General features: G+C 45.7%; 1 protein-coding gene across 4 annotated transcripts in view; it reads right to left on the bottom strand.

Annotated features, from left to right (window-relative positions):
* Nucleotides 1–300: 300 nt before the first annotated feature.
* LOC109270115 (stimulated by retinoic acid gene 6 protein-like) overlaps nucleotides 301–15,074 on the bottom strand; it is a 64,965-nt gene continuing 50,191 nt past the window's right edge. For 3 of the 4 annotated variants that reach the window (XM_019454425.2, XM_019454426.2, XM_019454424.2), the window contains 8 exons: nucleotides 10,585–10,660; nucleotides 7,220–7,301; nucleotides 6,837–6,885; nucleotides 6,266–6,383; nucleotides 5,190–5,309; nucleotides 3,758–3,921; nucleotides 2,396–2,542; nucleotides 301–1,684 (listed from right to left, as the gene is read on the bottom strand). In XM_019454425.2, coding sequence (XP_019309970.1) covers nucleotides 1,536–1,684; nucleotides 2,396–2,542; nucleotides 3,758–3,921; nucleotides 5,190–5,309; nucleotides 6,266–6,383; nucleotides 6,837–6,885; nucleotides 7,220–7,301; nucleotides 10,585–10,660 — 905 coding nt within the window. In that variant the 3' untranslated portion in view covers nucleotides 301–1,535. The remainder of the gene's footprint in view (nucleotides 1,685–2,395; nucleotides 2,543–3,757; nucleotides 3,922–5,189; nucleotides 5,310–6,265; nucleotides 6,384–6,836; nucleotides 6,886–7,219; nucleotides 7,302–10,584; nucleotides 10,661–15,074) is intronic. The other variant, XM_019454428.2, reaches the window with a different exon arrangement.

Raw genomic sequence — 15,074 nt, 5'->3', positions numbered from 1 at the left:
AGGATGTATCAGGCACTAACTTAGGAGTGTTTGCATGTATTAACTCATTTTATCCTCAAAATAATTTTGGGTGTTGCAGGTATTGGGTTTTTGTTTTTGTTTTTGTTTTGTTTTTTTTTTTGAGAGAGAGAGAGAGAGAGAGAGAGCAGGGGAGAGGGGCAAAGGGAGAGGGAGAGAGAATCCCAAGCAGGCTCCATGCTCAGTGTAGAGTCTGATGCAGGGCTCCATCCCACGACCCTGGGACCATGACCTGAGCCAACGCTCAGGTTGGACGCACAACCAACTGACCCACCCAGGTGCCCAGGTATTGCCGTTTTTATTCATAAGGAAAAAGCAGCACAGAAAGGCAAAGGAGTTTAGCTGGTGTTACACAGCTGGAGGTGGTCATGTGGGGATCCCGACACACCAGTCACAGTTTTCTCAGTTTCTGAAAGTGGAGTGACATAGTCGCAAAGGTTAAATTAAAAGAGATGAGTCTGGCAGACACGTCTAGCAATAGGACCAGATTTACAGTAGATGCTTAATGTGATTACCGAACTTCAATGGCTCTGGGACTCATGAGGTGGATGGGGACTTCCCTCACCCTGTTGGTATGTCCTCCTGGCACTTGCACAAGCTGCATGACTTTGGTCACTTTGTACAAGCCCTGAACCATCAGAGACCTTACACGAGGGTATGAAGACTCAGGGTGAGGACTGGGCCCTCTGCACACAGAGAAATGTCCAGGCCTGGCGTCTTCCAGCCTGGCGTCTGAGCCTCCCTAGGTGGTCTAACCCATCCCTGATTCCCTGCACTGCAAACACCAGAGGCCTCCCCTCCTCCAACATGCCTGGGGCTCTCCTGCTCCCACTCCTTTGCTCTGTTGTCCTCCAAGGAGAATGCCTGCACACCCCCTGCTCTGCCTCCGCAGATAGGCAGCTTTCCTGGGGGATACCCTCCTCATCAGATGTGTATATCTTCTTTGTGCCCAAGACCCAGGTCAGTTCTGATCTGTTCCTCATCCCAGTGGCCATGGCAGGAAGAGTCCAATGTGTGCCTGCTCACACTACCAGATTAGAAGCTGGGGTCTTTCCCACCACCAGGAGGCCTGGAAAGTGGGGGAGCAATGAGGATCCTATTAGATTAAGGCCATATTGTCTCCCAGAGAACAACTGTGTCCAATAGTTAAACTCTCCTGGTATAGATAGCCATTTTACCACATTCTTCACTGACACAAAGTTCTGCCCTGTGGTCAAACTGTTTGTCCATATGGAACTCCCCAAGGCTGCCTCCTAACCATCGATAGTGGAAATCATTGAGAAAAGATTGTTCAACAGAAATTCTCTTTAGTTCTTGATCTTTTTACCAGGGGAGTGAATTATTAGGGCTGAGACTTCATGGTTCGGCCCAGGTGCCATCCACGAGTGTCTGGTGCTGTATGCAGTGGACAGTGACTGTGCATCCTGTCACAATGCAGGGGACAGCTGCTGGGTAGCCTGGGTCCTCTCTGGAGCAGTCATCCTGGAATGGCCTTATAGCAAGGTCGGAGGTCACTGTCAGCTCTCCGAGCCCATCAAAAGAATCTGGGTAAACTCCCGGGAGCTATGACCTGGTCTTGATTTTCTGAGCATGACTAGTTTGGGATTGTTGACCAGGGTCTGCAGCAGAAGCCACCGCGTCCTGGACCTGGCTGAGACTCGGGGACCTGGGAGAGAATCAGAGCAGACAGACCTGGAGGACAGGGCTTGTCTCTGTCCTTCTCAGAGGCTATTGGAGAAGCTGACTGGTAGGTGTGAGGTGTGGGAGAAGGAGCTGCACCAGGACCCCTGGGGACATGAGGGTGACAGAAGGGACATGAGTTTGTCCCAGAGCTGGATATATGTTGGATATAGCTGGATATAGTTGGGAACAGTGATGAACTTAATCCAGACTCGTGCCCACAAAACATGACTAATTGGTGGGCTTCCCAGCAGAAGGCAGAGCAGAGTAGTAGGGGTGGAGGGGTGGAGTAGACGGTTATAGAGCCTTGAGGAGGCAGGTGTTGGGGGCCAGAAGCACTTGTGGTAAGCAAAACTGAGCCCCATCTTGGAGAGTACCTGTTCTGAACCCTGGGATATGGGTGGGGTCTCAAACAAATGGAATAGTGAACTCAGACAGTGGAACTAGAGCTCATTTCTGGGAACAAGGGAGGAGCCCACTTAGAAGGACAAGGACACCAGACCTCAGGGGTCCCATGGCCAGGCTGGCTGAAGACTAAGCCTCCTGCTTTCTCAGGTCAAAGGTCTTCCAGGGCAGGGAGTATGGAGGAAGGGGGACAGGGAAAGGGGAAGCTGGAACATCTCAGGGATCCCAGAGAAGCCTTAGGGTACTCGTTCCCTATTGTCCAACCCCAGCATGGGTTCAGACAGAGCCTTACCTGCTGACTGATTTAGGCACCAGTATTTGATGGCCTGCTGCAGCCTCCGCTCCCTGTGCCCTGTGATCAGGATGTTACAAAAGCTGACGAGCACAGGGTTGGTATGATAATGATCCACATAGAGCATGCCAATCCAGGCGCTGAACCCTGAAACCCAGAAGGCAAGTCAGGCCATGCAGTATGCCCTGTGTCCCAGGATGCCCGAGCTTGTGCTCTTGATGATGTGGCTGCAATGCCACTTTGTTCCTATATGGTGCCCATGTTCTCACTGAGAACCTAGAAAACTAGGTCAGAAGAGCAGGAAGGGTTCTTAAGATAGCATTCTAATCCAACCATGTTATGGAGAATGTGAAGCTCAAAGCAGAAGGAGAGCTGTGGCTGATACGGAGAGGCTGTCAGTCCTACAATGAATGGACGAGTGAATGACTGGACACAGGTCAGAAATAAGACAAAAGCTGGGGCGCCTGGGTGTTTGGTCGGTTAAGCATCTGACTTCGGCTCAGGTCATGATCTCATGGTCTGTGAGTTCAAGCCCCGCGTCGGGCTCTGTGCTGACCACTCAGAGCCTGGAGCCTGTTTCAGATTCTGTGTCTCCCTCTCTCTCTGCCCCTCCCCTGTTCATGCTCTGTCTCTCTCTGTCTCAAAAATAAATAAACGTTTAAAAAAAATTAAAAAAAAAAAGACAAAAGCTACTTTCGCTCTACAGAAATGGCTTGATTTCAGACTATCTCAACTGAACAGACCGTTTTCATAACTAAGTTAGGTTTCCAACTAATGACACACCAGTCATTCCGAGATGTGTTCTTTCTCAAAATTTTCAGAGCTGTGCATTCATATTTACATTCTGACTGTTCAGATGGAATTTCTAGTACCTCTTACTGCTCTCCATGATATCTTGAAGGTCTGTCAAATATGCAGCAGTTTACTTGCCTGAATTCTCTTCTGACCATTAGGCTGAATGTGTTTTTCTTTTTCTTTTTTTTTAAGTTTATTTATTTATTTTGAGAGAGAGAGAGAGAGAGAGAGAGAGAGAGAGAGAGCAAGCTAGGGAGAGGGGTAGAAAGAGAATCCCAAGCAGGCCCCGCACTGTCAGCGTGGAGCCCGATGCAGGGCTCGATCTTATGAACCATGAGATCATGACCTGAGCCAAAATTAAGAGTCGGACGCTTAACCAACTGAGCCACCCCGGAACCCCCTGAATGTTTTTTGCTACTCAGCTTTATAGCCTCCATAAGAAGCTGAGCTCTGAGGCAAAGAGTGTGAAGTCCAGGCCTCTGGTACCCAGCCTGAAGGCACCACAAAGATATAAGACTAGTCCCCTCCACCTGACTCAATGCGTGGCCTCAGGGACCGGCCACTTACCCATGTCTGCACCCTCATAGCCATTCTGCATGATGGTCCTGTCGATGCGGGCAATCAGCCACGTGCCCAGGATGCAGCTGATGAGCAGCCTGGAGAGGCAGGCGCCCAGGCCCAGGAGCACATTGTAGAAGAACAGAAAGTAGTTGAAGTTGTGGAAGGCTTTCCTGCAAACAGAAGCAGGCAGACGGGCAGCACCCTTTCAGTAAGAGGAAGTGGCTAGCAGGCTGGTTCAGCGCCCCATGCCTGTGATCAAATCCTGCTGCTCCCATCTCCCAGCCCTGTGACCTTGTGCTGTAACTGGGAGCTGACTGTCCCCACCACACAGCACTGCTGTGGGGACTGGCTCAGACACCACATAGAAGGCGCTGAGCCCAGTGCAGGACAAGTGGAGACTGTGATGTTTCATGGGATCCTTGGGTTTTGAGGTTTCCTGTATGGGAAGGAATCTCATGTGGCTACAGCTGGCTTTGTGGTTACAGCAGAGTTTGTGGCTTTCCCACTGTCTGTTGTAACAGTGACCTGCCCCCAGCTGGAACTGTTCCAAGTCCTCCAGGGGAAACTTTTCAAGTGACCACTTGACCATGCAGTTTCCTATTGCCTATGGGATAAAGCCCAAACTCGGCATGCTGGATTTCTGGGCCATCTCTGAGAAGGGCCTTTCTGGGATCATCACTTTGTGCCTCCTCTCTGCCCCTCACCATCTACGGTGACCACTGCATGGTCACCATATTGGATTCTCATGGTTCTCTCAGCACATCTTGCCCTTTTATGGCTTCCTACCTTCATCTGTGCAGTGAGGGCTGCTGGCCATTGCTTCTCCTCAGCTCTCCCCATAGGAATCCCACCACCCTACTGACCTCAGCTCAAACTCCCCACCTTCAGCTGAATGAACCACCCCGTCTCTCTTTCTCCATTCCCTGTGCTGCTCTTATGAGCCTTTCACACCGTCTGGAGTGTACTGGGGCCACGTGACTGTGCCTGCTGGCTCCTGTGGACCGTGAGCTTCTGCAGGCAGGTCATGTAGGAATATCTCTTTATCTCCAGTGGCCCTGTTGTTTCCTCCCCGAGTGAATGGCTTCAAATGAATGAGTTCCAAAGGATCACCATGGGCCAGGTACTGTTGTTCTAAGTTCATATTTTAACACATCTCATTCTCAGAATACCTCTGTGAGGAGTGTGCAATTATTTGTAAAATGAGGAAACTGAGGTTCGTAGGTGTTCAGTAAGGTCACATAAGGTCACACAGTTCATAAGGGGTGGAGCCAGGATTTGGACCCAGGCGGTTTGGTTCCAGAGCCCACTCCTGAGCCACGGCCCCTCACCCTCTCAGAGAGGGCACTATCCCCCCAGGAACCTGCCATGGGTGAAGAGGAAGGAAGGAGAGACTGCTGAAGCCAAGGCCCCCGAGCCCCATTTCCTTCTTTGCCCTCACCTGTTGTTGAGAGCCAAGGGCTTCTGCTTGTCAGCCGTGCTCATCTTTGGCTGCAGGAAGAAGCTGGTGGCAATCCATACCTGCAGGGTCATGAGACCCAGGACGATGGATATGGTGAGGCTGAAACACAGGGCGAGACTGTTGCGGCACCTGCTCTGTGCTTGATGCACACCCACTGTCCGTTGAGAAAACGGAGGCTCACAAAGGGGAGGTGACTTTCTCAAAGTCACACAGTCAGGTCGTTTGGCTCCATACTAGAACTCCAGGATTTAATTATATCCCTTTGTCCACGAGTGGCAGCTGGGATGCGTGTTTAACAGCATGGGAATCAAAGAAAAGCATGAAGTTTTTAAAGCGCTCATGAAGGTCCTGAAAGTGGACGGGCAGGCTCTGCCCAGCCTCCCACATAGCTTTGGGGGAGTGCGGAACCAAGGAGCTCAGAGCAGGGAGGTCCCCGGAGAGTGCCACATCCTGTGTTTGCATCGCCTGAGCAGCAGTGTGGGTGGCAGTCAAATGGGGCCTCGGCTTCAGATCGCTAGCTCCCAACCCTGCCTCTTCCCCTCCTTGGACAAATCGCTTAGCCTTCTGTGCCTCTGTTTCCTTGTCTGACAAATGGGTGTTAATATGAGGCCCGGCCTTTAAAGGGTTCTTAAGAGAAAAGATGCACAGTGAATTATCAGTTACGTCAGCCTTCACTCTTATCTTCCATATGGGATAAACTGAGGCTCAGAGAAGTAATTTACCCAAGGTCACACAGCTGATCTAAAACCTGAACTCAGATTCCCTCTATAGTGTCCGAACTCCCTTGTCACCTCCCTGCACTTTAACCTTCCCAGCTATACAATGGATATGTGTGTGTCCCCCCCAGACACAACTGTGAGCACCCCACTGAACAGTGAGAATGGAAATGTCTTATGAACTGTAAGGCTCCCATTGTGATGAGTTGCTATCTTGGCCCATCCTTGGGTCCGAGCTGAGAGTGTCGGTCCAGGAATGGGTGAGAGCCCAACAGCAGTTTTGAGGCTACACCAGTGCCTAGGCCCTGGGCAATGACAGAGAGCCCACCCTGCACTTACGTCCCGATGCCCAGTCCTTGGAGCATCTCCAGGCCCTGGTTGTGGACGACAGGCAACACCAGGCTGTACATGATCATCAGACCACACAGGCTCTGTACCACATGGATGATGAGGTAGCCTGTGGACCAAGGGAACCCATAGTCACTCAAGGCCCTTCGCGACCCAGTCATGACTTCCTGCAGAGCCCCTCTATCTTCCTCCCACCAAAGGTCCTGGCATTTTTGCTTATGCAGCTTCTTCTGCCTGGCACGACCTCCCTTTTCCTCCCACTCACCTGCGGCTCACCCTGCAGTTCAAATGTCAACTCCATTAGAAAGCATTTGTGTCCTGCCTGGGAGAGTCACTTGCTCCTCTAAGTCACCACCACCTGTATCATCTCTGCCCCATGGGCTTCGGGCAGGTAGTAATGATAGCTTTGTGAGTGTGGGATTCTCCCTCCTTCCTGAAGGAAGGTAGGTGATTCCCTTTACCCATACCTACCCCCCACCTCCTTCTTCCTCACCTCTCTTCTCTCTCCCCACAGCCAGGACCCCATAGGTGCCCAGGGAATGGGTCACATGATGACACTTACCCCACAGAATATAGGCTATTTGCCAGCCAGAGTACCTTGCAATGGCCACCTGAGATTTAAAAAGGAAAAGGGGTCTCATAGGGGTGAAAACACTGATTACCTCCAATATACGGGGCCAGAATCTCTGCCTCATTTGAGGTTCACCCACCAACATACCAGGGCAGATGCCATGACTGTCATTGTTTTACAGATGAAGAAACCAAGGGCCAGATGGGGATAGTGACTATCCTGGGTCACCCAGCAGAAGAGTATACTAGAATTGAGGACTCTGGATGCCCAGTGCAGGGCTGTCCCTCCCCCCGGATGCTGCCCCTGCCTAAGAGGCAGGAGAGCAGGACTTGGCCACTTAGTCTCAGAGCAGAGACAGGCCTCTGTAGACTTACCACACTCTTCGATGAGGAAGGATGATGGAACTTCAAAGGGAGAAAGTGTTTATTTCCTGCCCACAGCCTCTTCATGTGCTTTCTAGAGAAAAAGTGGGGAATCAGTGATGCTCATAACCACAGCTCCTTATGTACTTAGAGCTCAACAGATGCCAACAGAAAAGCCTGCAGAGGGAGATAGAAGCCAGCTCAGCTTCCTTGTATTGACCGCGGCTCGTGGGACAGTTCTCACTAGCCTTAAAAATATTTTTAAAATACGTTTTGGGCACCTGGGTGGCTCAGTTGGTTGAGAGTCCGACTCTTGAGTTTGGCTCAGGTCATGATCCCACGGTTCTGGGATCGAGACCTATGTCAGGCTCTGCACTGAACGTGGAGCCTGTTCAAGATTCTTTCCCTCCCTCTGCTCCTCCCCAGTTTGTGTGCGTGTGTGCGCTCTCTCTCTTAAATTATACAAAAATAAAATAAAATAAAATAAAATAAAATACATCTTAAACTGAGATATAATTGACATATAACACTCCATTAGCTTCAGATGTACAACATAATCATCCCATATTTGTGCATGTTGAAAAATGGTCACCACAGGAGTCTAGTTAACATCCATCACCTCACATAGTTACAAGTTTTTTTCTTGTGATTAGAACTTTTAAGATCTACTCTTAGCGACTATCAAATATGCAATATGGCGCCATTAACTATAGTCATCATGCTGTAGAGTACCTCCCCGTGACATTTATTTTATAACCGGAAGCTTGTACCTTTTGATTCCCTTCACCCACACCCATCCCCTATCCCCACCTCTGAAAACCTCAAATCTGTTCTTTGTATCTATAGCTTGGGTTTTTGTTTTGTTTTGTTTCAGATTCCATATATAAGTGAGATCATACAGTATTTGTCTTTCTCTGACTTCACTAAGCATAATGCCTTCAAGTTCCAACCATGTTGCTGCAAATGGCAAGATTGCACTCATTTTTCTGGCTGAATAGTATACCAGTGTGTGTGTGTGTGTGTGTGTGTGTGTGTGTGTGTGTGTGATACGTCTTCTTTGTCCATTCATCCATCAAAGGACACTTAGGTTGTTTCTATATCTTGAATATTGAAAATAATGTTGCAATAAACGTGGGTGCAAATATCTTTTCTAAATACTGTTTTTGTTTTCTTCAGATAAATACCCAGAAATGGAGTTGCTAGATCATATGTAGTTCTATTTTTACTTTTTTGAAGAACTTCATACTGTTTTACACAGTGGCTGCACCAACTTCCATTCCTACCAACAGTGCACGAGAGTTCCTTTTTTTCCACATCCTCGGCAACACTTGTCATTTCTTGTCTTTTAGGTACTATCCATTCCAACAGGTGTGAAGTGATACCTCACCATGGTCTTGACATGATTTCCCTGACGACTTAAAAATCTTAATATTATATAGTTCCCAAATCTCAATGGTGACCGAATGTGATAGTTGAGTCTCTGTGTGGCTTTTATTTTCTTCAATTTGCTCTATTACTTTTTCTGTGACGTGTATGTATTACTCATGTAATAATATTTCAAAATAGGTAAAAATGGAAAACTGTTTTTAATGATAGACCCACCTTATAGCAACATCAAGGAAACAGAGAAGCCCAGCCCCCCAGCAAACCTCTGCATGCTTTCCCCACGTGCTGGTTTCAGCCTGGCCCTCGGCACGAAGATTAGGTTGGCAGTGGTTATGTTCACAACCCCTATTTACATCTGTGTCCCACTTTTCCTCTAACATTCTATATCCAGCGTTTTCCAGGAGGTTTTGCAACATTATAATCACTAAATTGGCAAGACTTAGTATGAAATAAAGAATGTAAATATCTCATTAATAGTTTGTATATTTATTACACAATGAAATGATGGTTGGGGGCTATGTTGGGTTAAATAAAACATGTTATTAAATTATTTTCATCTCCTTTTTTACTTTTTACTCATGTCTATTAGAAAATTCAAAATTGCATCTGTGGTTTTTATTATGTTTCGGCTCGGCAACACTGGAGTAGAGTATGCCATCAGGAATACAAACACACAGATATATTTGCATGGTGCATAGGAAATTTCTGGGGGGATACAGAAAATGAATAACGTTTAGCTCTGGGGCAACAAACTTGAGTCTGAATGACTTCAGACTTTCTTTACACTAAATATTTTTTATAACATTTTTTAAAAGAGGTTGTATATAGGTTGTAATAATTCTAAGAAAAATAAAAATACTGGCACAGTGCTAGTGCTGTCCACTTGAAGGACTTTCTTATCCACTATTTCCTTTGCCCCATGGTCCTGTAAAGCAGACAGGGCAGGGATCATCATTCCTCTGTGACAGGTGTGGGAAGAAGGGGCCAGCCTGGACACCAGAGAAGCCTCCCCACCACAGAAGCCATTTCTTCCCTGGGCCCTCTACCATGTCAGTGCAGCCAGCTCTAAAAGGTGTCTGTGACTGGCTGTGGTCCAATGTCTCACTAATCATCTCCTAGGCACTCGCAGGTCAATGAAGGGAGGAGCAGACATATCCTTGCATCAGGCAGGGAAGGGGAGAGCAGCAGTGTCCAGCCCACCCATGGGGTCTGGGGAGAAGAAAGCAGAGAGAGGGAGCAAGCTAGGGCTGTGATGGAGAGCTGGGGCCTCTTTGTGCCAGGATGCGATCTGCCAGAGACCCACCTTTTGTGCAGCCAGATGGGGAGGATGTAAAGGCAGGATGCTTTGGAGGGGTAGGAGCTGGCCCTGGGCCTCCTGTGACTGCATATGAGTTACAGCCTGAAGTGGAGGGAAGAAGGAACTGAGAGACAGAGAGGAGGGATGGCAGATACTGCTGTCTGCAGTGGAGAGCTCACTACATACTGAAGGCCATCCCCTCCTCCTGCTCTGCTCTTCTAGAGACTGATGCACCTAGTGCCCTTGACCCGATCTCCTTTGATGTATCCTTGAGCCAGATGCACCTGCTGGGAACCCAGTGTGTTTAGTCCTGGAGAGCGGGGCAGGCCTGACACCCAACAGGGATGCTGAGTGTAGCAGAAGTGACAAGACCTCTCAGGACATGGCCAGCTGCTAACGGCTTGGGTGAGTTATTTTGTTGAGTCTCGGCCTTCTCAGCTGTAAAAACAGAGCTGAAACTACCTCTCACGGTTGTAGTAAAAATCAAAAGATTCTAAGCACAATATCAAGCTTATGGTAGAAGCTCAAATCAATAGTGTTTTCGTTTTGGGTTTTGTTTTATTACCGATCAATGAGGCTGTTCCTGGACCATGTACACCTTCCTGGTTCCAATTTGGGTACTGCTGTCACTGCTCCAGAATTTTTAGAAAAGTACTGGCTGAAGACACACAAATGACTCCCAGAGCCCTCTTACCTGTAACAGGCCAGTATGTGGAACAGATAGCTCACACACGTGAGGGAGGCGGGCAAGATGGTCACCAGCCAGACTCCTGAAGTAGAAAAAGAGACATGAGAGGCCTGAGAAGATGAACCAGAAACAGTATTTTCAAAATGCGGAAGCTCACACAGAAAGGGTTGTGTAAATAAAGTTTGTTTATATTTCTGGTTCATTTCAGACACACACACCCTTGATATCCTTTACTTCCCGCACAAGCCTCTCCTTGGGTATTAATATTTTCCATCTACAGTGAGTACGGGGAAGAGAAAATTAGGGAGTATACACATCGTAGTTCCCTTCCATTCTTGTAAAACCATTGATAGTTGACTTCGATTGGCCACCTCTAGTAAAGAGCAACCATGTACAAGGATAACTGGAATCAAGAGGTCTTGAATGTTCTTTCATCCCATCCATCCTGTGGAGAATCTCCACGGACATTACTCACAGTTTTTAATAGGTTGTATCTAATGTGCTTTCATTGTGATCCTGTGTGCTTATGAGAAAGGGATGGAGAAACAGGAAAGAGAGATGATTTGAAGGTATGAAAGCTTCTGGACAAGCTGTTTCTCAGTCAGTCCAATCAAAGCATTTTAAAAAATCCAACACCCCTTTTATCCTTAACCTGATAAAAAGCATCTGCAAAAAAAAAAAAAAAAAACCACAGCTAACATCATACTTAACAGCGAAAGACTGACTGCTTTCCCCCTAAGTTCAGGAATAAGAAAATCAACGTCCACTTTTGCCAATTCTATCTACATTATACTAGAGGGTCTAGCCGAGGCAATTCGGCAAGAAAATGCAGCCAGACTGCAAAGGAAGAAATAAAACTATCTCTATTCACCAGTGACTTTTTCTTATATTTAAGGATCCTAAGCAGTAAACAAACAACCAAAAATATTCAAGCCCATTAATAAATGAGTTCAGTAAGGCTTCAGGACGCAAGACAAATATATAAAAATCAATTGTATTTCTGTACCCTAACAATGCACAATGTGAAAATGAAGAAAACAACTGCATTTGCACTAGTAGCAGAGGATAAAATACTTAAGAATAAGTTTAGCAGAAGTATATAACTCATACACTGAAAACTACAAAAAACTGTTGAAAGAAATTAAAGAAGACTTAGATTAATGGAAAGACACACCACTTTCATGTACTAGATCTTTGGTAACATGGCAATGCTCCCTAAATTGATCTAAAGATTCAACCCAACCCCTGTTAAAATTCCAATGAAATTTTTGCAAAAATTGATAAGCTAATCCTATAATTCGTATAAAAATGAAGGGACCCAGAATAGGCAATACCATCTTGAAAAAGAAGAAGGAAATTTTGAGACTCACACTTCTTGATTTCAAACTCACTACAAAGCTACAGTAATGAAGTGTGGTATTGCCATACAGATAGACAAACAGATCAATGTAATAAACTGATAATCCAGAAGTAAACCTTCATTGTCAATGCATTTTCAAGAAGGATGAAGAGGCAATTCAGTGGGGGAAAAGAATATGCTTTTCAACAAATGGCACAGGGGCAACTGCTATTCACATGCAAAACAATGAAGCTAGAATCTTACCTCACAGCATAGACAAAAATTAACTCAAAATAGATCACAGGCTTAAACGTAAAAGCTAAAATTATACAAGTCTCAGAAGAAAATGTGAGAATAAATCTTTGTAGACTTCAAGTTAGGTAATGTTGTCTTAGATACATACAAGTGATAAAAGAAAAATGAATATGTTGGACTCCATCAAAGTTAAAAACATTTGTGTTTCAAAAGACACCATCAAGAAAGTGAAAAAGCAACTCGCAGAATGGGAAAAAATATTTTCAAATTGTATCTCTCTTATGGGATTTATGTATAATATAAAGAACCCTTACAGATCAATAATCAATAAATAATTCAATTTAAAAGTAGGCAATGGGGGTGCCTGGGTGGCTCAGTCGACTGAGCGTTCAACTTCGGCTCAGGTCATGATCTCATGGTTTGTGAGTTCGAGCCCCACGTCAGGTTCTGTGCTGACAGCTCAGAGCCTGCAGCCTACTTCCAATTCTGTGCCTTCTCTCTCTCTGCCCTTCCCATGCTCATGCTTTATCTCTCTCTGTCTTTCTCTGTTTCTGTCTCTCTCAAAAATAAATAAACATTAAAAAAATTAAAAGTAGGCAACAAATCTCCATGGACATTACTCACAGAAGATGTACAAATGGCCAATAAATACATGAAAGGATTCTCAATATCATCAGCTATCAGGGAAATGAAAACCTAAACCACAAAAAGATGCCATTTCAGACTTATTAGATGGCTGTAATAAAAAAGACATATAGCTTAGCGCCTGGATGGCTCAATCGGTTAAGCACCCAACTCTTGATTTTGACTCAGGTCATGATTTCACTGTTTGTGAGATTGAGCCCTGCATAGGACTCATAGGACTCTGTGCTGACAGTGAGGAGGCTGCTTGGGATTCTCTCTCTCTCTCTCTCTCTCTCTCTCTCTCTCTCTTGCTCTCTGCCCCACCCCTGCTTGTGCTCTCTCTCTCTCTCTCAAAATAAATAAAAACTTAAAAAGAAAGACACATACCAACAAGCGTTGGTGAAGATATGGAGGGAATTGGACCCCTGATGGTGGTGGGAATACACAGTGATGCAGCTGCTTTTGAAAACAGTCTGGCAATTCCTTGATAGGTTAAACGTAGTTACCATATAACCCAGAATTCCACTCTTAGATACACACCAAGATATATGAAAATATATGAAAAACTTGGAGATGAATGTTCATAGCAATATTACTCATGATAGCCAGAAAGTTGAAACAACCCAAATTTCCATCAACTAATGAATGAATAAGCACAATGTGGTATATTCATACAACAGAATAAAATTCAGCAATAAATAATAGGGGCACCTAGGTGGCTCAGTCAGTTGAGCATCCGACTCTTGATTTCGGCTCAGGTTATGATCTTGCCATTCTTGAGTTAGAGCCCTACATCAGGCTCTGGGCTGACAGCACAGAGCCTGCTTAGGATTCTCTTTCCCTCTCTCTCTCTGCCCTCCTCTCTCTCTCTCTCTCTCTCTCTCTCTCTCTCTTTCTCAAAATAAATAAATAAACTTAAATATTATTTTTAAAGTCCAGCAAGAAAGAATAATGAAATTGGGACACATGCTATGACATAGATAAACTTTATAAACATTGGCTATGTGAGAGAAATCAATGAAGAAAGACCACATATTATATGATTCCATTTATATAAGAAGTCCAGAATAGCCAAATCCACAGAGCCAGAAAACAGTGGTAATCTAGGGCTGGGAGAGTTAAAGGGAAATGGGGAGTGATTACAAATGGTCATGATTTCTTTTTAGGGTGATGGAAATATTCTAAATTTGATGTAGTGATGGTTGTGCAATGGTGATGGTTGAGAAAATACTAAACCCGCTGAATTGTACTTTCTTTTCTTTTTGTTTTTTTAATGCTTATTTTGTTTTTGAGAAAGAGAGAGAAAGAGAGACAGAGCGTGAGTGGGGGAGGGGCAGAGAAAGAAGAGACACAGAATGAGAAGCAGGCTCCAGACCCTGAACTGTCAGCACAGAGTCCCGAATTCACAGACTGCAAGGTCATGACCTGAGCCAAAGTCAGATGCTTAACTGACTGAGCCATCCAGGTGCCTTAAAAAATTTTTTTTAATGTTTATTTTATTTTTGAGAGAGAGAGAGAGACAGACAGACAGACAGAGCATGAGCAGAGGAGGGGCAGAGAGAGAGGGAGACACAGAATCTGAAGCAGGCTCCAGGCTCTGAGCTGTCAGCACAGAGCCTGACACAGTGCTCGAACTCGAGAACTGTGAGACCATGACCTGAGCTGAAGTCGGACACTTAACCAACAGAGTCACCTAGATTTCCCTGAATTGTATTTTAAATGGATGAATTGTATGGTGTGTTAACTGAATCTTCAAAAAGTTCTCTTAAAAAGAAGGAAAAGAAACTGATTTTCATTCCTTTCAAGTGTTAAATATGCCTCCGTCCCAGAAATCACTAGGATTAGGCAACAGCTATATCCCAAACCTCAAGCAATACAAAGGAAGCTGGTAAACCACCAAGTGTCACCCCTGGGGGGTGCAGGGATCCTTGAAGGAAAGGATTAGAGGAGTCTGGCCACAAGCAGAGTGAGTGCAGACTCCCTCCAGCCAGCAGCAAGAACATGACTGCACACCTTTAATTTAATGCCTTTATCTTCCCAAAGATGAAGCATGTTCAGCTTGAAGTCTCTCTTGGCCAGAGGGCAGCTGTTTTAAAGCTGGAAAAAATCAAGACAGAGTGATTTTTATATTTTGATTCTCAAAGTATCTAAACATGTGAGCAAATCCATGAAAGAGTGGGTAAACCATGAATGAATGAGATGATACAGTTACTACAGTTCACCCAGAGCAAGTAACTGAAGTTGGCATTAGAAACTTGCTCAGGGGTGCCTGGATGGC

Source organism: Panthera pardus, unplaced genomic scaffold (assembly GCF_024362965.1).
Source record: "Panthera pardus isolate Hobbes unplaced genomic scaffold, ASM2436296v1 HiC_scaffold_20, whole genome shotgun sequence".
In the NCBI taxonomy this organism is placed as follows: domain Eukaryota; kingdom Metazoa; phylum Chordata; class Mammalia; order Carnivora; family Felidae; genus Panthera; species Panthera pardus.
Note: the sequence above shows the minus strand (reverse complement) of the source record. Positions and strands in the feature narration are given on the sequence as shown.